Source organism: Pristis pectinata, chromosome 19 (assembly GCF_009764475.1).
Source record: "Pristis pectinata isolate sPriPec2 chromosome 19, sPriPec2.1.pri, whole genome shotgun sequence".
In the NCBI taxonomy this organism is placed as follows: Eukaryota; Metazoa; Chordata; class Chondrichthyes; order Rhinopristiformes; family Pristidae; genus Pristis; species Pristis pectinata.
In genome coordinates, this window is record NC_067423.1 from 28,460,352 (window position 1) to 28,483,825 (window position 23,474).

The following is a 23,474-nucleotide window of genomic DNA, read 5'->3' on the forward strand; positions in this document are numbered from 1 at the left end:
CTTGCGTGGCAACTTAGAGGGATCTGTGGACTTGGACCCCAAGATCCCTCTGTTCCTGCACACTGCTCAGAATCCTGCCATTAACCTTATACTCCGCCTTCATGTTCATTCTTCCAAAGTGTATCACTTCACACTTTTCTGGATTGAACCCCATCTACCACCTCTCTGCTCAACTCTGCATCCTGTCTATGTCCTGTTGTAACCTACGACAACCTTCTACACTATCCACAGCCCCTCCAACCTTCGTGTCATGTAGGTTGACACAGCTGACCTATATATTGTCTGTAGGTTTTTAATAGTAGTGCTGTGCTTCAGTGGAATTCCTCACTTCCTGGTCTGATCATTGCCTGGCGATCATAAGACAGTATAAGAACTGATCAAATGAAGATCAACGGTCATTGCAAGGGGCTATAAGGGAGCACAGAAACTGGAGCCTGGAGAGTTGACAGGGAGCAGGGAACCAGGACTCCAGTGTTCAAGAGGAGTGCAAAAAACATCACCTGGTGAGCCAGATGCTGAAAATTTGGGATTTCTGGGCAGTAGATTATTGGAGTTTAACTGTATAAAAGAAATTTGATCAATGGCCATGCACATAACGGGTGCAGCAAGGATGTGATGATTGAAAGACTGGGATACTGGAACATTGACGAAATCTGACAAGAGTCAACTTTAGAATTAAATTGTCTCAAGGCTTCATCTTTGTAGCCATGGTTTTCGTTATCGGCAGAGCACCAGTACCGACAGTGTACACAATTCTTCAGTCATACGAAAGCTGATTCTTGATTTTATCTCCAGGTTATGAGAGGAATGTTGACTCCACAATACTGCTGTTATTCCCCAACGAAGTCTAAATTTCATATCCTCAAGTGGTGCAAGTGGTGCACAGATCTCATGTCTGCTCTAAGTGCCCTTGCTAGTGTTGGCCTATGTAAAACAAAAATTGTAATCACAACTAATCCCTTTAACACTTTCACCACGATGACAAGAAAACATTTCAATCTCAAAGGTCTCAGTCTGAACAAGATTAACATGATAATTAGTCCAACATATGATGCATTTGCCATTCTCTAATTATGTTATACATGGCTGTCGCTGCTGCAGATTACTGCAAGACGAATTATATCAAAGCAAATTAACTGAGGACATTATACAGTGCTAACAAAATCTCTTTCCTTCATAATTAGAATATTAATTCATGTCCCTGAATATCATGAGTGACTGGCTGAGTCACAGGAGCTTTCCCCCCTTTTTTAACATATATTTTAAAAATAAACTGCATTTCAAAATGAGGAATGATAGCAAGTAAGATTGAATTGTCTGCTTAACTCAGGGATGTAGTAATAGAGCAATTTAACTGATATAACCCAAACTGATCCCTCTCTTTTGGAAACTGACTTGGGTGGGCCTGCTGTGAGACTATTAGATACAAGTGTGCTCAGCTTGACAACTTAGCATTTTGAACAAGGGAAATGTTTTTGTTTCAATGTGACAAACACCCAAAAGAGTTATGTGTCATTGCTCAGAATTGAATGGGTGGCCACAAGGGAACTTTAATTACTCTAACAACACTGTCTGGTTTTAATTTTGTGTGTTTGCAGCCAGAGTGATTATTATACAACATGTCTGTTGTAGAAAGAGGAATTTTCACCATGATATGTCCCCTTATCATTGCAGTTGGCCTTGCCTTGCACAGACTCTATGAGTACCAGCACTGTGCCACATAAGTTAGTGCAATTTTTAACCATTGGAATGCAGTCAATGTGAGTGTCCGCACCAAAGATTATACTACAAGGACAGCTTGCATAGCCAGGATTTGCATTTCCTTCAGTATGGAAGATTAAGGAGTAAACCCCTTGAGGTGTTTAAGATGATTGATGATTTGACAGGATAGATAGAAAGAATGTGTGTCCTCCGATGAATCATCCAGGGCAAGGAGGCTTAACTTTAAGATTAAAGCCAGGCCATCCTGGGTGACGTCAGGAGGCACTGTTTCACATAAAATGTGGTGCAAGTCTGAAAAAAATACCCCTGAAAAGCTGAGGTTAGATCCGGTGGAATTTTCAGAATTGAGTTGCATTTCTGGAACTAGGATTATGGAACCAGGGTCAACAAATGGATTTGAAATGTGTATCAGAAGTAATCTAATTGAATGATTGAAGAAGCTCAAGGGGTTGAATATTCCCACATTCCTAATACATGTCCTTTATCTTCACACAGCTTGTGTTAACTTTGTATAAAGGATTCCTTTGTTAACAAGATTTTTATTGCTTCAGTTTGCCGTTGACATTAGGACAAAAGTGATTGGACAGAAATTCCATGTTGGAGAATTATTATTGTGCACCTTTCTTCTGAAATCGGGTCATTTTACACTAATGGAGATGTTCTGATATCCTCTCTCCAGTGATGCCCAACCCCCAGAGGTTCAAGGGCAGCAGTATGATCTCCTGGGCTGACCTTGATATTACTATATCTGTGCCCTGGTACATTGGCCTAATGTTCCGCACAAGAAAAGCCAATGGATTCCTTGTTCAAGCAAATGCCGGGACTTCCTCCAAAATCAACATTCAGGTGAGTAGTTGTCCTGAAACTTTGCATGGAGACACAAGAGACTGCAGACACTGGAATCTGGAGCAACAAACAACCTGCTAGAGGAACTCAGCGGGTCGAGCAGCATCTCTGGGAGGAAAGGAATTGTCGATGTTTCGGGTCAGGGCTGATGCAGGGTTTCGAACCGAAACGTTGACAGTTCCTTTGCTCGACTTGCTGAGTTCCTCCAGCAGATTGTTTGTTGCTCCTGAAACATTGCACACTGAGTAAAATTACTGCCACTGCTGAATTAGAACAGTCTTGTTTATCACTGGAGTTGGGTGTAGCAGCAATCGTTCTTTAAGCATTCACAGTGAAATGTATCACAGATTAACATCACCATTTTCATAGTTTTCAGAGCTGCTATCCTGTCTGCAATTTTCATTAATTAAAGGTCATGTGATTTCTTTGGGAATATATTTTAAAAGGGTAACATTGATTTTGTTTATCCACACTTGCTTGTTTTCCAATTAAATAAGGTTAATACTGATATTTTATGCAATTGAATGAAATATTTTGTCAAAACAAACTCTGACATTTGCTGTGGGAGCAGACTCTTGGTTTCATTCTTGGAAAATCATAACGTGGATTGTTCTGTTTAGTTACCTTTAACTGTTGTTCCACATGCAGGGACTGCAATAATCTCTGGAAAGTTGAAACTTTTTTTTGCTGACCTTGCTATAACACTGAGCAGCTGTGAAATTATCAATGGATTTCCTTGGTATTTTTCAAGAGCTGGAATGTTTCTGTGTTTCTATTTACAGTGTGTGTTGACAAGTATAAGCTGGCTTCATGCCGAAGTAGTGAAGGGAATTCATTCAAACTTGAAGTAGTGTGCATCTTTCTTTTGCTATGTACAGTGAGAATTAGCTCTAGTGCTCTTGCTGTTCCATCTCTGGCAGATAACGGATAATATCCTGCAGTTTGAAGTGCACAATAGACTTGGATTGAAAGCCAAACTGAGACTGACTCGGACACGGGTCAGTGACGGAGACTGGCACCATTTACTGATTGAGATAAAAAGTATGAAGGATGGCAAGGACATCAAATACATGGCGGTCATGTCTTTGGATTATGGAATGTACCAGGTAACTCATTGCAGGGAAATTTCTGCATTTTAGCTCGTCTCCACTGACCAGATTTTAAATGTTTAACTGCACAATTATTTCCAAAATTCAAAAAGTTACTGAACACCTGGAGCATCTGAAAGTGCTACTGAGCACCTGACCCTGAGCACCTCAATTCATTGGATTTGGTCTGGATTCCCATGGGATAGTGGTGTGCGCAGTTGCTGCAAAATCTAAACATCACCACCTCAAAATGGATTAGCACCAGTTTCTGTTCTTTTGGATGGAAACCCCTTTTTGTGAACTGTGTTCTGATGCCTTCATATATCTCCTACGGATCAATCTTTATTCCATGCTATTGTTTTTCAACATTTCTAATTGGCAGTGAAAACCACAGCGTTGAAATAATAGTTCGTCCACCTCCTCTGGATCAGCAATGGAATCTCAGTTTTCATCTTACGGCTGGAGATTTAATTTTGCTATTCATGGTATTCCATGAACTAAGTGTAATGTTTAAAACTTGTTCATTTTCTTGTGCTTTTTCTAGTCCAGTCACATCACCTCTTCTTACTACTTATCTTTCTGGCTGTTCCTGATTTTTATTTCACCTCCTTCTCTTCCCTCATCCTTTATTTTTCTCTTTTCCCTTTTTCCTCTGTTAAGAGGTGAAGATGATGAAAGCACCATTCCGGTGTCACGCCCAGAGGAGTGCCTTGGCTGCCAAAGTGCTAGGACAACAACCTGTTTGGTTGACGTTGACCCTTCATGAGCCCTACTTTCACAGATAAATTTTCCAGTGGTTTAAAAGCCCCCTTCCCCACTCCCCAAGGTATAACAATCACTTTGCATGATGTGATGTCAAAATCATTAGAGATAATCAAGAAAAATATCAATATAGGAGAAAGATGAACACCAAAGTGCTAAGATAGAACTTAGTTTATATTATGTAATAAACTTGCATTGAAAATATTCCCAGTATCATCTTGAAGGAAAGGAAAGTCAGATAAAATATTACAGTTTCACAGGATACCTGTTCCAGTGATGACCGTCAAGAGTTACGTTTGATCATTATGGGAAATGCTTTCAGTGCTCCAGCCAGGGTTGCAACAACGCTGCTGTAGGATAGAATTAATGTTAACAGCATCAGAGCACAAGTGCTGTGTTCACCATCACAGGCTTTTTGCCATGTACCAAGTTTTTGTTAAGTGGAACATTAATGCCATTTGAATCAACCAAGAACTGAAAAAGTATTCTAAGGCTTTAATTTTTGACTGTGTATCATTACAGGCCAGCGTAGAAATTGGGAATGAATTACCAGGATTAAAATTGAGAAGTATCTTTGTTGGACGCCTCCCTGAAGGTTTGGGCACAAGACAGCAAGGGTTCTATGGCTGTATGCAGGTAAGAGACAACAGATCACTGAGGGTCATTCTTTCCCTCTGCTGTTAAGCCTTGAACTTGAGTCATGCAGCTAGATTGAAAATAAAAAAACTGCACATGCTGGAAATCTAAAATAAAAAATACTGGAAAAAAACACATCTGTTTCCCAAACTAACTTGCTTCCTCTCTTTCTCAGTTCTGAGGAAGAGTCTGCAACCTGAAAGATTAACTGTTTCTCTTTCTACAGATGCTGCCTGAACTGTTAAGTTCTTCTAGCATTTTCAGTTTTTAATGCAACTAGATTATCTTTATGCAGATATCGCAGCACCCATTCAGCTGGATTAGTTTTCTGCCCACCACGGTCCTGAATGCCATCCCCTTTATTTTGAGACTGTCACTCCTGGTTTACATCACCACAGCCAGGGAAAATATCACCTCTGCATCCACCTTGTCAAGCCCAAGCATTTTGTGTTTTAGTAAGATCACCGTACATTCTTCTAAACTTGAGTAAGCATAGGTCCAGTCTGCTCAATGTCCCCTCCTTGCGCAATCTGCCCATCCCAGGAATCAACCAGATAAAGCTTTGCTGTGCTGCCTCTTCCTTAAGTGGGGAGACTAGACCTGCACACCATATTCCAGATGAGATCTCACCAGGACTCTGTGGAATTGCAGTATTCATTTCCTCAAATCTGCCTGCAGTAAAGGCCAACACAGTGCTTGTCTTCCTAATTGCTTGCTGCATCTGCTTGTTAACTTTCGTGTACTGGAATACCCAGATCCCTCTGAAGACCAACATTTTTGAATCTCTCACCATTTAAAAATATTCAAGGGGCTGACTTCACAAATGCCCACATTACATTTCATCCACCATAACTTCACCCATTCAATTAGCCTATCTATATCCCCTTGAAGCCTGTTTTCGTTCTTCTCACAATTTATGTTGCCAGATAGGTTTGTATAATCAAAGATAGTCCTATGTCCCTCTACGTTCTAAGAACGGTAACTTTTTCTATAGACTAGTTGCAAAGAGGTGGAGGATGTGGGAGCTCTTTAGTGGAGAGCATGATTGAGAGCACATTCAGTGCTAAGAACCATTCAGGCACACTGCTTGCAGCTATTGTTCCATTGGTGAGTTGCCTTCAAGTATGAAGCTCCTTCAGTATTACATTGTGATGCAGTGAAGAGAATTTTCTTTGAAGTAATTGAGATGTGTATTAACTTACTTAAAAAGAATTCCTTTCTCTCCTCTATAATAGGGACTGCGAATGGGTGATACTTCAACAAATGTAGCCACTCTGAACATGGATCGAGCTGTAAAATTTCAAGTAGAGAATGGTTGTCACATTCCAGATCAGTGTAATTCCAATCCCTGCCCCTCAAACAGCTACTGCACTGATGACTGGGACAGTTACTCGTGTTTCTGTGAACCAGGTATTTGATGTTTTCCTTGGCTTAATGCAGTGTATAGTTATCAATGGAAAAATTATATTGTGGTTTAGTTCTGAACTTTTGAAGACATTTGACCCTCTCACTTGAAACTTCACATGAGCTTCTGCAAAGATAGGTGAATTAGCAAGTTCTTAGCATTTAATAAATTAAAAAGAAGTTGGCAGATGTAATATAATGTAAGAAACTGTGAGGTTATCCACCTTAGAAGGAAGAATGAAAAGGCACATTATTACTTAAATGGAGTGCGACTACAAAGGGATCTGGGGGTCCTAATGCAGGAGACGCAAAGGGTTGGCTTGAAGATACAGAAAGTAATTAAGACTAATGTTATGTTTGCCATTATTCAAGAGGTGGTTGGGGGGGGGGTGGGTGAGGGTGGGTTGGAATGGGAGAATAATAGTAGGGAAGTTTTGATGCCAAATCACAGAATGCTGGTGAGTCTGCCCTTGGAGTTCTGTGCACAGTTTTGGTTTGCCATACTTGTATTGGAGGGCTTGCAGAGAAGGTTCACTAGGATAGTTTGTGGAATGAAGGGATGGACATATCAAGAGAAGTTGAACAAGTTGGATCTGTATACATTGGAGTTTAAAAGAATGAGAAATGATATTGAAAAGATTGACGTGTGGATATGAATGGGATATTTCCCCTAGATAAGAAGGAATTCTTCTGTCAGACGGTTGTTACTCTTTGGAATTCTCTACCCAGGGAGTCATGGAAGCAGAGTCATTGAACGTATTCAAGGCAGAGATTGACAGGCATTTGAACTACTAGGGAGTCGAGGGATATGGGAAGAGAGTGGGAAAGTGATGTTGAGGCTGAAGTTGGATCAGCAGTGATCTTCTTAAATAAAAAAAAGTAGGTTTAAGTAGCACACCAAAACCTTCTTTTTCATGATGTTCTGGTTTAGAACTTTCACATATAATTATCAATAATTGTGTTGTAGCGATGGGCTACGCACTGAGCTAGAAATAACGACACGCAGTCGGTAGGTTGCACTCGAGACTGGTTTACTGTGAACCTCGCTGCGCTGGCTTTTAAACAGTTAAGTTCCCGCCCTCTCCGGGCGGCGATGACGTCAGAGGTGTGCCACCAGAACCTCTTCCCGCGCGTGGGCTTTCTCCCCTCGCTAGTGGAGAAGGCGGCCCAGCGCCATTTTGCGGCTGGCCTCTCTGCCGACGCGCGTGCTGTTTTCGCAGCCGGTTCGCCTGCGTGGAAGGTGGGTCGCCACAGTATTTCAATATCTATGTTTGTATTGTTTACGAGATTACATAACATTGGGAAATCCAGTGACTTTAAAAACAAAGGAAAATGGAAATAAATTGTGAATGATAAAGTAAAATGTGGAACAGTTACCACCAGACTGAGAGAAAATTATCTAATAACAATGACCACAATATAATTTAAAAATGAGAGATTGAAAGGATTGGAGGGGATGGGAGGGACTGGAAGGCTGAGTAATGTAAAGCTAGGAGATTAAAAAACTAGAACTAAAATTGAAGGTGTACACTGGACAAACGTAACTGGAAGATTGGAGTGATATTATGAAATGGCACTAGGGATGCAGTTAGGAAATAGAATAGATTTTTTGAAAAAAATATTTATCTTTCCCCATAAATGTTAGTGTTCTATACATTGAGTGTATATGTCAGTCAATTTGCATATGTAATGACTCTGAAGCCAAAGAATTTGTTGGATACTAAAACGTAAATTGTTGCGATTACATGGATCAAATCATGCAGAATAAGTTAGGCAAAGCCATGGTCAACAATTATCATAGTCACATAGCAGGCCTATTACAGTGGATGTTGAGATTCTGGTTCCCCGGCTGGGGACTCCAGAACTAGGGGGAATAATTTCAGGATAAAAGGTTGCCCATTTCCAGCTGAGATGAGTTGCACTTTAGATTCTGTATCAACTGAGAGCTGTTGAGTATATTTAAGGCTGAGATTAACTGATTTTTGGAACTGAAGATATCGAAAGGTATTGGGATTGGATGGGAAAGTAGAGGAGTACTGTATCAGTCATAACTTTATTGAATATTGGAAATGGCTTGAGTGACTGTGTGACCTGTTTCATGTGATCCATAAATAGTAAATTGCTAATAGAAATGACAGAGTAATCTCCATGGAGGAATAATACTGAAGCCTTGAGTTATAGGACTGGAAGCAGGAAACTAACAGCAAGCTTGGCAGTTCAGAATCTAGATGGATAAAAGAACAACTACATTTTGTGCCACTCAATTGTTCAATCAATCGGGTGTATTTATGTAAATTTTACTAATAGTGTAGCGACTCACCATCCAAACAAGCGAACCGGCTCGGTGGTCGGGTCGCACGTCATCAGAGCAGTGAGGCCCAAGATGGCACTGGGCCTTCGTCTTCCCCAAGCGACAGGGAGAACCCGCGCACGGGAAAAGTTTGATGACGTAGCGCATACATCATTTCTGTTTTCGGTGGGCAGGAACCATTCCTCTTAAAAGGCCCGCACAAGGCGGGAAAATAAATCAGTTTTCGTTCGCAGGGGCACACCCCGGGCACCGTTGCAATGACCATACAAGGGGCCATTCCGGGTCATCAGGAATAATGGTCCACCTTTATTTTGGACATTGGGGGCAAGGAAGAGGTTTTCACGACGGATCGCCTCAAACCGGCCCATTTAGATCTACAACAACCGGTCAAGGTCCCAACACTGCGACGCAGAGGTCGACCTCCTAAGCAACGGCTAGCACAGCCCGTGAACCTTGGGGACCGTATTGCTGGTTCCGGGGTGGGGGTGAGGGGGGCGGGGGGGGGGTGGGTGAGGTTGTGTAGCGACTCACCATCCGAACAAGCGAACCGGCTCGGCGGTCCGGTCGCGCGTCATCGGAGTGGTGAGGCCCAAGATGGCGCTGGGCCTTTGTCTTCCCCGAGCGACGGGGAGGACCCACGCACTGGAAAAGTTTGATGACGTAGCACATACGTCATTTCCGTTCTCGGTGGGCGGGAACCGTTCCTCTTAAAAGGCCCACGCAAGGCGGGAAAATAAATCAGTTTTGTTCTGCAGCTCATCGACTAGTGTCTTACTTTCACATCGCGGTAGCAGCCGCTACAATAGCACTATATTGGAAGTACAGAAGCATAGAGTGAAAATAACTTGGAAACCCTTTTTATAAGATGGTGAGAGCTTGGGATCATCACATTTTAGTCAGGTTTCACCAGGAATTTATGTATTGTTCTTATGATCCAGTGGTTGAAGTGAGACACCCGACCAAGATTAATGACCCCTTTGTTAATTATTTACCAATGTGAATTATAAAGAGGAACAATGTCATCTGCTATTGTGAGAGCTTCACATGTGTATAGACTTGTTTTGTCATGCAGCTTTAGAATTGAACATTATTTCATGGATAATTCATTCTGGGAAAAGGAGTAGTGCAAGTATTTATTAAACTAAACCCAATAATTGTTTTCACTCCCCCGAACAGGATTCTTTGGGAAGAACTGTATAGATGTCTGCAAACTGAATCCATGTGAACACGTGTCTCACTGTGTTCATAAACCAGGCTCCTCACATGGATATACCTGTAACTGTGGAGAAAACTATTATGGTCAATACTGTGAAAACAAGTAAGAAACAACAAACTGGTGATATATTTGGAGTTTTTTTTGAGCAAGGAATACCATTGTTTGATTACGCCTGAGCACTCTCATCTCTTTCTTTCTCTCTTATCATTAACAAATATAGTGTTCACATGGAAACCAAGCAGCCTGACATACTCCTGTTTTGATTTTAGAAATTCTATTAAATTGGAATTGTTAACATTCAAGAAGAACTGAATAACCATTTATTTTAGATTATGGGTGGTAATTTATAAAGATATTCTTAAGTGATCAAATGCTTTATGTAACAGAATGACACCTGGAGCAATGAATAAGTTGTTTGTGGAGCACTGCACTGCTGTGGGTGTGATTCGTAAGGTTGGATCATGTTTAAGAGTCCAGTTGATCATCTTTGGAGCGCGAAGTTGGAAAGTTTCATTGTGTTGCTGGTTGCTTTCATTCAGAGACATGTCATGTGATCTGGTGCAACATGATCTACAGTCTGAGCAGTCAGAACAAACAAAAAAAGTAAGAGCAGGAGTAGGTCGCCTGTCTCTCCCCTGGCCCCCCCCCCCCCCCACCCATTATGAAGATGGTTGATCTTCCCCAGGCTTCAACTCCTCTTCTGTGCCAGTTACACACAGTGTTCACTTCCCAAGTCTTTTAAAAAGATATCTAGCTCCTCTTTAAATACCTGCAGTCATCTAGCTTCCACAACCTCTGCTGTCGAGAATTCCAGAGATTCACCATGTGTTATGAGAATACATTCCTGTGCATCACTGTTTGAAGTGACTGTGCCCTTATCTTGTAAATATGCCCCCTCATTAAAGACACTCCCATCTCATGCAGAAACATCTCAGCATCTAGCCCACCATGATTCCTTTGGATCTTATTTGTTTCAATAAGATCACCCTTCCTTCTAAACTCCAAAGAATGGGCTTCTATTTCCATATTTTTAGATTGTTTTGATGAACTTTGCTATATCTGTTGGGTGGCACAGCTGGTAGAGCTGCTGCCTCACAGCTCCAGGGACCTGGATTCAATCCTAACCTGCAGTGCTGCCCGTGTGGAATTTGCACATTCTCCCCATGACTCCATGGGTTTTCCCATGGGACTTCGGTTTCCTCCCACATCCCAGAAATGTGCGATTTGGTAGGTTAATTGGCCACCATAAATTGCCCATAGTGTGTAGGTGAATGGTAGAATCTAGAAGGAGTTGACGGGAATGTGGGGAGAATAGGTTACAGGGAAAATTAGTGGGGAATGGGATTGCTTTCTGAGCTGACAGAGTCTTGATGGACTGAATGTTGTAAAGAAATATGAAATATGATTGGCAATACTGGTTGAATAAAAAACTTGGGGAAATGGCTGAAACTTTCGCTATTCAGTGAAGCCAAGTCGAGTTTATTGTCATATCACAAGTACAGTGAGGTACAGGTACAATGAAAAACTTATTGGAGATGGTTGCTAGTATTCACAGTAAATTTGTGTCTTCTGGGTCGGAAGAATAAGTATGATTTGGAAAGTCTTGACTGCTGAGACTTTAATGGCAATTTCTGAACTTTCCAGGATAGACCTGCCGTGTCCAAGGGGGAGGTGGGGGAATCCCATCTGTGGTCCCTGTAACTGTGATACCAACAAGGGCTTCGACACTGACTGCAACAAGACCACAGGAGAGTGCAGATGTAAGGTAGGAAACAATGAGCAAAGCCCTGCTTACAGAGCCACAGACAGTGGGCTTTACAGATTTCTGCAGGAAATGGATTTTCAAAATCATTCAGGATTAAGACAGCATTTTTTACATTGAATAGGGCAGACTTTTTTGGTTTCCTTCCATGATTGCATACACTCACTTTCTCATTGAAAGATTATGTTGGCACAGATTCCTTCAGCTTCTGATTCCCGAAAGTGCTACGCACCATGTGAGTGATTCCTTCAAGAGTGCCAGCTGTAACTGTTTCCCAAAGGTCTCAACGTGGTCTGGCGGGGAATAATGTGCGGCCTGCATCGATTATTGGAATTTAGAATGTTGTGTCTCAGAGGCTGTTAAAATATTGTTTTCACAGCACATCACTTTCCCCAGATCTGCGATAACTTCCTTACTTGAGGATTGATCTGCTAGGGTATGGGGATTGTCAGGTGGTGTGGGAGGGGTTGAATCGGGAGGTTCAGCTATCGAGTGATGAGTAGGTAGTGGGGTATTGAGTTGGATGGTTGAGAGATGGGGGGGTTTAAGTTGGGGCTTTGGCAGTGGGGTAGTTGAGTTGAGCAATTTGGGGTGTGGAGGTTTAGGTGGGTGATTGGTGGATAGGGGATATTGAGTTGGATGATGGTTGACCAATGTGATATTGGGTTTTCTGCTCAGTAGTTGGACAGGGCTTGGGAGAGAACTCAGGTAAGATTCGCATGTTTGAGCGGGGAGTGGGGAGGGCGGCGGCGGCGGGATGAGTTTGTGGGTAAGTGTAAAGACCACGTAGGTAATTTGAAACAGACTTATCCAAGTCTAATTCCTGACGTTGACTTTAGACTTGCCTGGTGGTGTCCCCTTTTAGCTCTGCAGATCCAGGCTTCCTGGGCACTGAAAATATCGTTCTGCAGGAGGGACCTGGGATATCCGGGACCTGGGACAAAATCTATGGATGCCATGAACCACATATTGTTGCCAGTTCTTCATAGGCTTATTTTTGATAATGTCGCTCACAGAAATGTGACACTAGGTGATCTAATTTCTGGGTAATTCTGTTTTCAACCCAGCTTTGTTAAAGGATTTTGGGTTTTATATCAGGATGAAGTATCCTTGGCAAACATTACCTGCCAATCATAATTAGCAGGGTGAGAAGCCTGCTCATTGTGGCCCTGATATTGACCAAAGGTAATGGTGTTAGTAGCATTGCTTTAAGTATAACTTCGAGATTGGAGTCTAGATTTGAATTTCATGTTCTCGAACACAAATAATAAGTGGAGGTAAGACAGGGGTTTGTATGCAGTAAGCCATTCCCTGTTGATAACTTCAATCAAAAAAATTGTAGTTTGCATTTGAAAGAATGCAACACTTCTCCAGGGCTCCATCATCCAACTTTCAACTGAAAATGACAAAGTGGATGTCAAGGGGAGACTGGATTGAGGCAAATTTTAATGTAATGAAGATTTCTCATCAGTGCAATTGCCAAAGGGAAAATAACAAGTCTGTACAAAACCATAATTTGAGGGATTGACAGTGTGTCAGAGGGATGTAGCAGTGAACTTTCTGGCTTTGATGTGAATCCCCCTCACTACAAGCAAGAGGAAGTCTGAGGTGGTGGTTGAACCTCAAAAAAGAGTCAATGTGACCCCAGCCCACAGTGTACTCACTGGTTGATGTTCCCATGGCATCAGGAGGTGAGGAGTACAGATACTTGAGTAATACATTTAAATCAGGCTCACACAATGTAACTGGGAGTTTGGTTTAAATTTAACTCCTGCCGGGTGGGTCTCCCGGTTTTTGGAATACTCAAGAGTGGACTGGCGAGGGAAACTGTTGGAGCCAGAGTTCAGTTCCTTGGCCAAGAGAGCCTTTGGCCTTCTTTCTGCTTACTTGGCTACAGCCTCATACTGCTGGGTTTCTATCGAACAGCCAGCCTGCCTGTCAATTTGACAGCTGCCCAGACAGGAATCTGAAGAAAATGATTTTCGTGAGACCTTACCACTAAATTCAATGGAACATCTGAGTTTCCAACTTTGCTAGATTTCCTCACGTTCCTCCACATACACACACCCTCCCCCCACCTCATCACTGTAAATATTGGTGCCAAAATCTGATCAAATTTCAAATGACTTTTATGCAGTCATAGAGACATGAGACTGCTGATGCTGCATTCTGGAGCATGAAACAAAATGTTGGAGGATCCCAGGAGGTCAGGCAACATCTCTGGAGGGATATGGACAATTGACACTTAAGAAGGGTCTCGACCTGAAATGTCGACTGTCCATTTCCATCCATGGATGCAGCCTGACCTGCTGAGTTCCTCCAGCAGTTTATTTATCCAATCATGATTCTGTGATCACCTCCTTCTAAGATGTCTGTTGTTGTAGAAAGGTTGTTAAAATGCTTTGTTTCAAGATCCTTGTTAAAATTATTGCCTAAATATTCTTTCCAAAATCTGCTGACAGAAGAATATTTGTGCGAAGTGTCCCTTTACAGAACCTCCTGTGTTTTTTTTCCCTGGTAGACCCTTTTGAAATGACATCAGGCAGGGCAGTCTCCCCTACAGATGTAGTGTATCAAATGTAGCCAATCTTTCCATTGCAGGACAACTATTACCAGCCCCGGGATAGTGACACATGCTACCCTTGCGATTGCTTTCCAACTGGCTCTCAAGCCCGCACCTGTGATGGGGAAACGGGTCAATGTTCCTGTAAGTCTGGAGTGATTGGTCAACACTGCAACCGCTGTGACAACCCTTTCGCTGAGATCACCAGTAATGGGTGTGAAGGTAGGCTGAGTTCCAATTCAAATTATTTCCTTCAGTCCTTTGTATAATCTATTTCAGTAGTTTGATTATGTTTGAAAACACAATGGTAGTATGTTTTGTCTGATAGTTACCTCAGAGTGTCATGTTTGTATCTTTATTATTAGAATGAGGAATTAAATTGAGTGTAGGAGAATGAGGGGTGATTTTATAGAGGTGTATTCAATTATGAGGGGCATAGATAGGGTCAATGCGCAGTCTTTTTTCCCAGGGTTGGGGAATGAAGAACTAGAGGGCATTGGTTTAAGGTGAGAGGGGAGAGATTTAATAGGAACCTGAGGGGCAACTTTTTCTCCCAGAGGGTGGTCCGTATATGGAATAAGCTGCCAGAGGAAGTGGTTGAGGAAGGTGCATTAACAACATTTAAAAGGTACTTGGATAGGTGCATGGATAGGAAAGGTTCAGAGAGGTATGGAACTAGTTTAGATGGGAATCTTGGTTGGCATGGACCAGTAGGGCCATAGGTTCTGTTTCCCTGCTGTACGACTTCATGACTCTATAATTGACAAGCAATGTTACAAATATCCAGAGGTAATATTTGCTATTTTTATGCCAGTAAATTAATTTGCGATAAACATTTAACTTGTTTCAGTGAAATATGATGTTTGTCCAAAAGCCTTTGAATCAGGCATATGGTGGCCACGGACAAAGTATGGACGACCAGCAGCCATGCCATGTCCCAAAGGATCGATAGGTGAGTTACAGTGAGGACATTGCTCGTAATCTTCTGCTGATGTCTTGGAGGGTAGGGCTTCTGAATCAGAATCAGAATTAGGTTTTATTATCACTGACATATGTCGTGAAATTTGTTGTTTTGCGGCAGAAGTACAGTACAAGAGATAAAGACATAAAAGTTATTATAAGTTACAAAATTAAATAAATAGTGCAAAAGAGGAATAATGAGGTAATGTGCATGGGTTCATGGACTGTTCAGAAAACTGATGGCGGAGGGGAAGAAGCTGTTCCTGAAATGTTGAGTGTGGGTCTTCAGGCTCCTGTACCTCCTCCCCAATGGTAGGAACATGAAGAGGGCATGTCCCGGGTGATGAGGATCCTTAATGATGGGTGCCGCCATCTTGAGGCACCGTCTCTTGAAGATGTCCTCGATGGTGGGGAGGGTTGTGCCTGTGATGGAGCTGGCTGAGTCTACAACCCTCTGCAGCCTCTTTCAATCCTGTGCATTAGAGCTTCCATACCAGGCAGTGATGCAACCAGTCAGAATGCTCTCCACCGTACATCTGTAGAAATTTGCAAGAGTCTTTGGTGACATACCAAATCTCCTCAAACTCCTAATGAAGTAGAGCCGCTGGCATGCCTTCTTCGTGATTGCATCAATGTGTGGGGCCCAAAGTAGATCCTCTGAGAGGTTGACACCCAGGAACTTGAAGCTGCTTACCCTTTCCACCACCCTACCCCTCAATGAAGACTGGTGTGTGTTCTCCCAACTTCCCCTTCCTGAAGTCCACAATCAATTCCTTGGTCTTGCTGATGTTGAATGCAAGTTTGTTGTTATGATACCACTCAACCAGCCAATCCATCTCAATCCTGTACACCTCCTCATCGTCATCTGTGATTCTGCCAACAACATTGGTGTCATCAGTGAATTTATAGATGGTGTTTGAGCTGTGCCAAGCCACACCGTCATGAGTGCAAAGAAAGTAGAGCAGTGGGCTAAGTACACATCCTTGAGGTGCGCCTGTATTGATTGTCAGCGTGGAGGAGATGTTACTACTGATCCACACTGACTGTAATCTCCCGATAAGGAAACTGGCAGTAATTTTGCAATTTCCATGCCTATGAACTTTAACCAGGAAATCCCAAAGTTGTTGTCGGTGATTCAGCATCCTTTTCCACAAGCTATACTCTTTTTTTCAGCCTTCTCCAGTATAATCAAAGCAAGTTAGTGATCTAATGAAGAATTCAGGTATTTGCAGAGTATTTTTGCTGCAAAATACTTTGGAAAATATTCTGCTTTGTTGCATGGGATGCAATTGCGTTTTTAATGACATTTATTGCTAAACCTTAATTACTATTGAGCAAACCGACCCTAAAATATTAATTTAGTAAATGTGGATTGTAATGCCCTCATAATTAAATCAAAACAATGTATATATTAAAATAATAAAACAACACAGTTAAACAAATATAGTTAGTGCTCCAATCTCTAATTCCCACTGAAATATTTAAAGTATTATTTAAATTTGTGCTTTCCCTTCCTGTTTGCTGCTTGTTTGAATTCTTCAGTGGGGATTGGCTGCTCAGCCACCTTGGTGGCATTACAATGGGTAGATGCCAGGGATTCCCTTGAATTAATGTCTAACAATGGCCAATGTCAGGAAATCGGTAGTCCACACTGCAGAGGTTGTAAGATCTTTGTGAGCAGGTTTCTTTGCTTCAGTCAGCAGCAAGAGGCACCGCTGACTGCAGAATACAAATTAGTATAGTAGAAATACCTTTTACTCATTTCTACTTCTTTGCACTGTTGCCATTTTGGTGACCATCATATATATACAGTATTTCTTAATCTCTGAAAGGTCCATGCTACTGAAATGTCATACCTGGGCTTTTATTGATTTTTTTTTGAATGGTCATTGTTAGACTGCATAAAACTAGTTGGAATATTTGGCACTCAAGCTATTGGATAATTTGAGCTCATATATTAGTCAATACCAGTTTGCATGTGTATATTGACTTTTCTTGTAAGTCCCTATATTCAACATCAATCTCACTGCCTTCATTGACTCTCCAGTAATTGATCAAAGAACTCAATCAAGAGTTAAACACAATTTAGCTTTAATAAATTCATACTATCTGTGATTAGCCCATATTTTTGTTAAGTTTCATTTGAGATGTGACCTTTCAGTACTGGGTTGAATTGGATTCTCTGCTCCAAGAGTAGGGTCTGAGTAATGTTTAACCATCACACATGGTGCATTTTTACTTCCTAACATCCATTGTTTGTCCAACTTGTAGTGGAAAGTACACTGGCAAAAGTAACAATATGACCTGGGTTCACTGGTTGTGGTCTTCAACTTTTATTTAAAACCTGCCCAGACCCTTGCTGTTATGGAATGTAATTCAGATGATACTGCAGTCAGGTGCAACAAAAGACTTATTCTAAAGTAAATAGTTAAAATGCCACACTTCAAATGAAAAATTAATATTTGGAAAAATAAGAGGTTGCAACTGTGTACTGAAGAAATGAAACATTGCAAAGTTATTATAATGTCTGACAGAGACACAAGAGACTGCCGAAGCTGGAATCTGGAGCGAAAAACAAACTGCTGGAAGAACTGAGTGGGTCAAGCAGCTTCTGTCTGCATTCTTGCCTCTGTCTCTTCTAATGTCTGCTTGTTGACACGATAGCCTTAAGGATATGATGTCAACCTTAGTCTCTTTCTGTCATATGTTTTCATGCAATACTGCACCACCCTCAATTAAATTGTACACAGTTAAATAATACGTGGAATAAGACTGAGTAACCTCAGATAAATTAATGACAATTTATTCATTTGTGAAGTATCTTGATTCTTCTCTGGATATTTTGTTTTTTTTTTAAACAAGAAATTCAAAGTTAGCTTGACGAGCAACTTTAAGAAAAACGAATGTAAAATACTTAAGATGGTGGAAATCTGAAATGAAAATGGAAAATACTGGAAATACTTCTCAAGCTAGGAAGCATCTGTGGAGAGTGGATAGTTTATGTGATCTGAAAATTCTAATGCAAGATTATTGCACAGAAACCATCTGTTGCTTGGCATGTCAAATTTTTTTTCCCCATTTTATTTAGAATCATAAAATCTCAGACTTCCTGATCTCTTGTCAGTAATGAGAAGTAGTTTTTTTTCTAAAATGAGGATAGGCAGAAAATCTAAGTGGATGGTCTTATCTGAAAGCTGCCATAGAAGACATTGGCCAAAAAGCCCTCTCCTTAACTGTGTAATTCTGTAGCTCTGTCAGCCAGAATTCACCATCCACATGATCATCTCTGGAGCAACAGAAAATACCGAGTCCCCTTAGTTTTACATTGACCTGCATACAATCTGTTTTCAAGGAATTTGATTGCATTGATGCAATGTAAAAGTTATTCTAAGTCAAACTGTTGTCAAAATGTATTCACTTATGAATCTGTCCAAATGTGGGAACTCTTCAATGAATGTGAAAGGCCAGCAAGCTGATTGGAGTTGAGTGCAATCTGTGACAGACTTTTCCATAAAAAAATCAAGGGGTGCCCAGAGCTGTCAGTCAGCAGTGAAATGTTCTCTTTAATCAGCGGGCGTTAACTTCAACTTGGGCCTTACAGCACCTTTAAGTATTTTTGTTTGAATTCTATATGCATTGCTGCCATAAATTTAAGTTAATTCATAGATATTATTTTCATGTGTAAAATTGTTGTTGTGCACAAGTTGCAAATGTCCTTCCCCAGGCTTTTTCTCTCCCTTGCCCTCTTGCACATTCTTTCAGATTTGGTCTAATGGCTCCCTAAGCCCGTGGCATTATACAATATTAAATGTTGCATTCCTGGACAAAGGATTACTTTGGCTATAACTTACCAAGTTGTCTAGGTGTCACCTTGAAGGTGTTTCAATATATTGATTGTTATTAAAGAAATGAACAATGGTTTGCTGGTAATCATCTTAATTTTTCTTTGCAGGCACTGCAATTCGTCACTGCAATGAGGAGAAAGGCTGGCTTCCCCCTGACCTTTTCAACTGTACCACGCTTACCTTCATTCAGCTCAAGTTTATGGTAGGTCCCTTTATTGTACATGTCAGTGCTGCCACTAACATAAAGGCAAAATATTGCAGAAGCTGCAAATCTGAATTAAGAACAGAATACATTGGAATTACCTGGCCAGTCAGGTAGTATCTTTGCAGAGAAAATTGGTTAACTTTGATGAATTGGTAGGTGATTCTGCCATTCCCAAATTTCTGGGTTAGATGTGATCTGCCCTTCCTCTGACAGTACTTAGTGAAGTAGTCTGTTCACTCTTATAGACAACAAGAAATGTAGTGTACTTGACTTAAGCTGCAGGAACCAATAAAGCAGCAGAATAAACCTTGCTGCGGATTCAGGTATTTCAGATGATTTTCACTATTTTTTCCATCTCTGCCTTTGACTGATCTTCTCATTATGCCACCTGCAAAGAGGCATTTATCCAGCACCAACTCCATTTGTTCTGACCAATCAATGGCATGTATTAACTGCTCAGATTTTCCATCAGGGGCCTCTCGGTCCCTCAAATCAATAATATCTTCCCTCCTTTTACAGGATTGATTAGAACAGATGTCAATCTAAGTTTTTGGTGATTCATCACCCCTCAATGCCTCTCAACCATGTCTATTCTCATCTCTTGTCAGAAAGCCAGAGCCATAATCCAGAAAACTGAGTATATGTTCCAAACTGACACTTTAGGAGCTAGAATTGTTTTATTACAATTAGTGGCATTAAAACAGCATTGTGGCTTACCATAAAGTTGGTTTTGAAAGTGACAGAAAGATCATGATCTTCAATTGTGAGATTCACAGAATAAAGTTGTAAGGGTTCTATGTATAAATCTTCTGTGTGTCAGTTTCACTGCAGAGCTGCAGTGCTTTCTATTGCAAGTTCTTGCAGCTACCAGCATTTAGCCCAGCAGCTACAAACATGGCAGCAAAGAAATATACCAGAGCACATAAGCACTCTTGCAGTTACAGGGGAATGTTGCTACTTAAAGAATGGAGGGGAAAGGATGGGTGCTAGATGGATTGGATAGGCACAGGATAATTCTCCAGTGGGCTGAGGGGGACCTGGATAGAGTGTGAACAGCAACAAACACAGGAGGCATGTTCTTAGCACAGTGTGACCACAGAGATCCCCCAGGCAACAGTCCATTACTCCTGGCTCGCCGCTTCTGTGAGCTGAAGGGAAAAATAGATTCATTTACAGTGTTAGGGTGACCTGCCCAATGCAGCAATGAGTGGAAAGCCATAAGATATGCAGATATCAGCAGCAGCAGCCTGCAGAGGTCCTGAGCCTAAGAAGTAGAAAGTGACTGAACTTGAGCTCCACAGGCAAAGTAAACCAAGCTCTTGTGAAAGTCTGTATTTGATGTTGCAGCAGTTCAGCGATTGCAGTGAGGGCAAAGAATGCATTTTCAATGTTGACACTTCAAGTTGCGCTCCTTCAGAGGAAAGGCTGGTTGTTCTATGAACAAATAAGAACTGCTGTTTTTCAGACCAGTGAGTTTAAAAATCACACTGGAGAATAAATTGGGTCATTTCACGCAAAGGCATTTCTAGGCCCTGGGACCTATTAAGGGACTGCTGTGCAATCAGAGTGTTGTTTGTCCAGTAAGATTTTGAACCATGGCAATATCAGAATCAGGTTTATTATCACTGACATCTGTCGTGAAATTTGTTGTTTTGCTACAGCAGTACAGTGCAAGACGTAAAAATTACTATAAGTTATAAAAATAAACAAAATAGTGCAAAAGAGGAATGACAAGGTAATGTTCATGGACCGTTCAGAAATCTGATGGCAGAGGGGAAGAAGCTGTTCCTAAAACATTAAGTGTGAATCTTCAGGCTCCTGTATCTCCTCCTCATGCGCTGAAGAGAAGCCATGCCAATACATAATGTATAGCAGCACAATTTTCCTGGGATCCTTCTCATTAATTTCTCAATAGTCAGCAGCAGGAAAAACATATTAATTGATCATTTAACATTGACTTTTGAGGGACTTGGCTGTAGCATTCTGTGATTGTAAGAGTCATTATGTAAAGCAATTTCATCCAGACAATTGTGGGCTGTTCTTTCATGGCACATTTTGTTGGGGGCATCAGAACGTTGAGTTTATAAATGTAGTCCATTGTTTATCCAAATTGGCCAAATTGATCTTACAATTGTGCGGTTATGATGCTACTGATTTTCTTTACATTTTGCAAACAGATGGAAAAACTCTATCGCAATGAAACCAAGATGGATACACGTAATTCAAAGAAACTTGCCAGCATGCTGCAGAATGCCACCAAGCACACACCGACTTACTATGGGAATGATGTGAAAATAGCTTACGAGCTGATAAAGAGGATCCTTCAGTATGAAGGAAACCAACAGGACTTTGAACTGGCAGCAACTCAAGATGTTGAGTTTAATGAGGTTGGTATCATGTGCTGCATTGTTTGTTTTTATATACCTAATAGTAGATGCTGATTTCTTTTTAGGCTTGTGCACTACATCTGTGAATTAATTTTCAAGCATTTCCAAAGAAGGCAATTTAGAGTTTACTTCCCACAGACTTCTACTCCAATATTTACACAATCTTTCCAATCAGTAATATACTGCAGCAATCTAAACAAAAGCTCCTGATATATTTTCATTTCATTTCAAAACTCCTTTTCCCCTGAGACCGACTAAGATATGTTGAGCAAACTTTATATTTGGAAAGTACACATTCTTCACCCCTGTCAGCCTCCTCACAGGCAGATTGAAATCTTCTGATTTCCCTTGGGTAATTTTGTACAAAGATGTTGCCAGAGTTCTCTACTTGTTGCTAATCTGAGGTATTGGTGTTTGCAGATTTTCATATCCAATGTGTTAAATAGTTTTAAAGCAGATTTTAACTTCAGTTTTTATACCGAGTCGTTGCATTTCTTTTCTTCCTTGCCTCCCAAATGCAGTTATAAAATAGAATAATCTGTCCATCAATGATTTTAATAATAAATTCCAAGGGTTAACAAATGGAGCAGCTTCTACTTAATGGCCCAGATTTTGCTGGGTTTGGTCAGCTGTTCTGTGCTGAACTTCCAGTTTCTCTCAACTTAAGCATCAAGACATTGGGTGAATATGGAAATCCCAAATTTACAGGTCGGCCTCCTCTATCAATTTTGAATTGTGTTTTCTTTTTATTGCCCAAGTTAATGTTTACCTGGTCTCTATAACTTTCTATCCTCAGTTGAGTAGCATGTGTTCAGGTCAGGAAACTGTAACAGTAACAGCATTATGTAAATATGTAAACTTTTCCAATCTGGGTTTTGGTGTAAACAATCAACCATGGCCCTGATATCAGCATTAATGATTTTAGTGTGCTGCCTAGTTCTTTCCTCGTTAGTGCCTAAGGAGATACACTTATCACATTTACCCAAAGATGCCTTGCAGCTGGAGCTGCTGCCTCCAACAAAACTGAAATCTGTTGCCACTGATTCTTGCTGCAATTGAATTAAACTTGTATTAGGCAATGTATCTTGTAGATTTTTTAGCTGAGTAGCTTGCACTACAGGGAAACTCTAGTGATTTGGGCTTCATTCAATCTGTTGCTCTCTCATTCGTTATAAATCTGTGTTCAAAGAAAAGTGCTTAGCTGCACTTCAAGTTCATGTGCATTTGATCCTTATGGCTGATTTTGCTGATTTTTCCTTGGTAACAATTCCTAGTTATGGTATGTTTTAGTATCCTGCAGCAGTAAGACTGAGCCTTTCTAACTGTGCATATACTGACTGCTATGTAATAAGTAATCTGTTGGGTGGCAGTGCTGCTGGAGTTCAGTATGTGTGCTTTACATCCGGGTCCCTGTGACAACTCCAGTTTTATTCATACTACTTCAGGAGAGCATTCTGCAGGAGCACTGGGATGTTAAATCGGGGTGGGAGCCTGGATTGCTCTTTGTCTCCTTTGAGTAACTCATTAGAGAGCCAAGATAGACAGCTGGAAGGAGTTGGCTAGTCTGTCCTATAACACTAGGTGTTCATACCACTGGGTTGCATGAAAACAAGATTTTTTTCAACATCTCAAAGGAAAGCAATGAGTATTGTACTTCCATGCCTTGCACATTTTTCAGAACATTTAAAAGAAATCAAAAATATCTAAATCTTTCTATTAGTACTAACGTTATTCTGCTCACTAATGCATCTGATGATAGCCTGCATA

The 23,474-nt window shown here is 41.0% G+C and overlaps 1 protein-coding gene across 4 annotated transcripts in view; it reads left to right on the forward strand.

The window, feature by feature from the left end:
* The window catches only part of celsr1a (cadherin EGF LAG seven-pass G-type receptor 1a), a 281,143-nt gene that overhangs the window by 220,504 nt on the left and 37,165 nt on the right, over nt 1–23,474 (forward strand). For all 4 annotated transcript variants that reach the window (XM_052033623.1, XM_052033625.1, XM_052033626.1 and 1 more), the window contains exons 10-19: nt 2,402–2,568; nt 3,489–3,674; nt 4,941–5,054; nt 6,290–6,464; nt 9,946–10,087; nt 11,630–11,750; nt 14,349–14,532; nt 15,161–15,262; nt 19,223–19,317; nt 21,498–21,707. In XM_052033623.1, the coding sequence (XP_051889583.1) occupies nt 2,402–2,568; nt 3,489–3,674; nt 4,941–5,054; nt 6,290–6,464; nt 9,946–10,087; nt 11,630–11,750; nt 14,349–14,532; nt 15,161–15,262; nt 19,223–19,317; nt 21,498–21,707 (1,496 nt within the window). The remainder of the gene's footprint in view (nt 1–2,401; nt 2,569–3,488; nt 3,675–4,940; nt 5,055–6,289; nt 6,465–9,945; nt 10,088–11,629; nt 11,751–14,348; nt 14,533–15,160; nt 15,263–19,222; nt 19,318–21,497; nt 21,708–23,474) is intronic.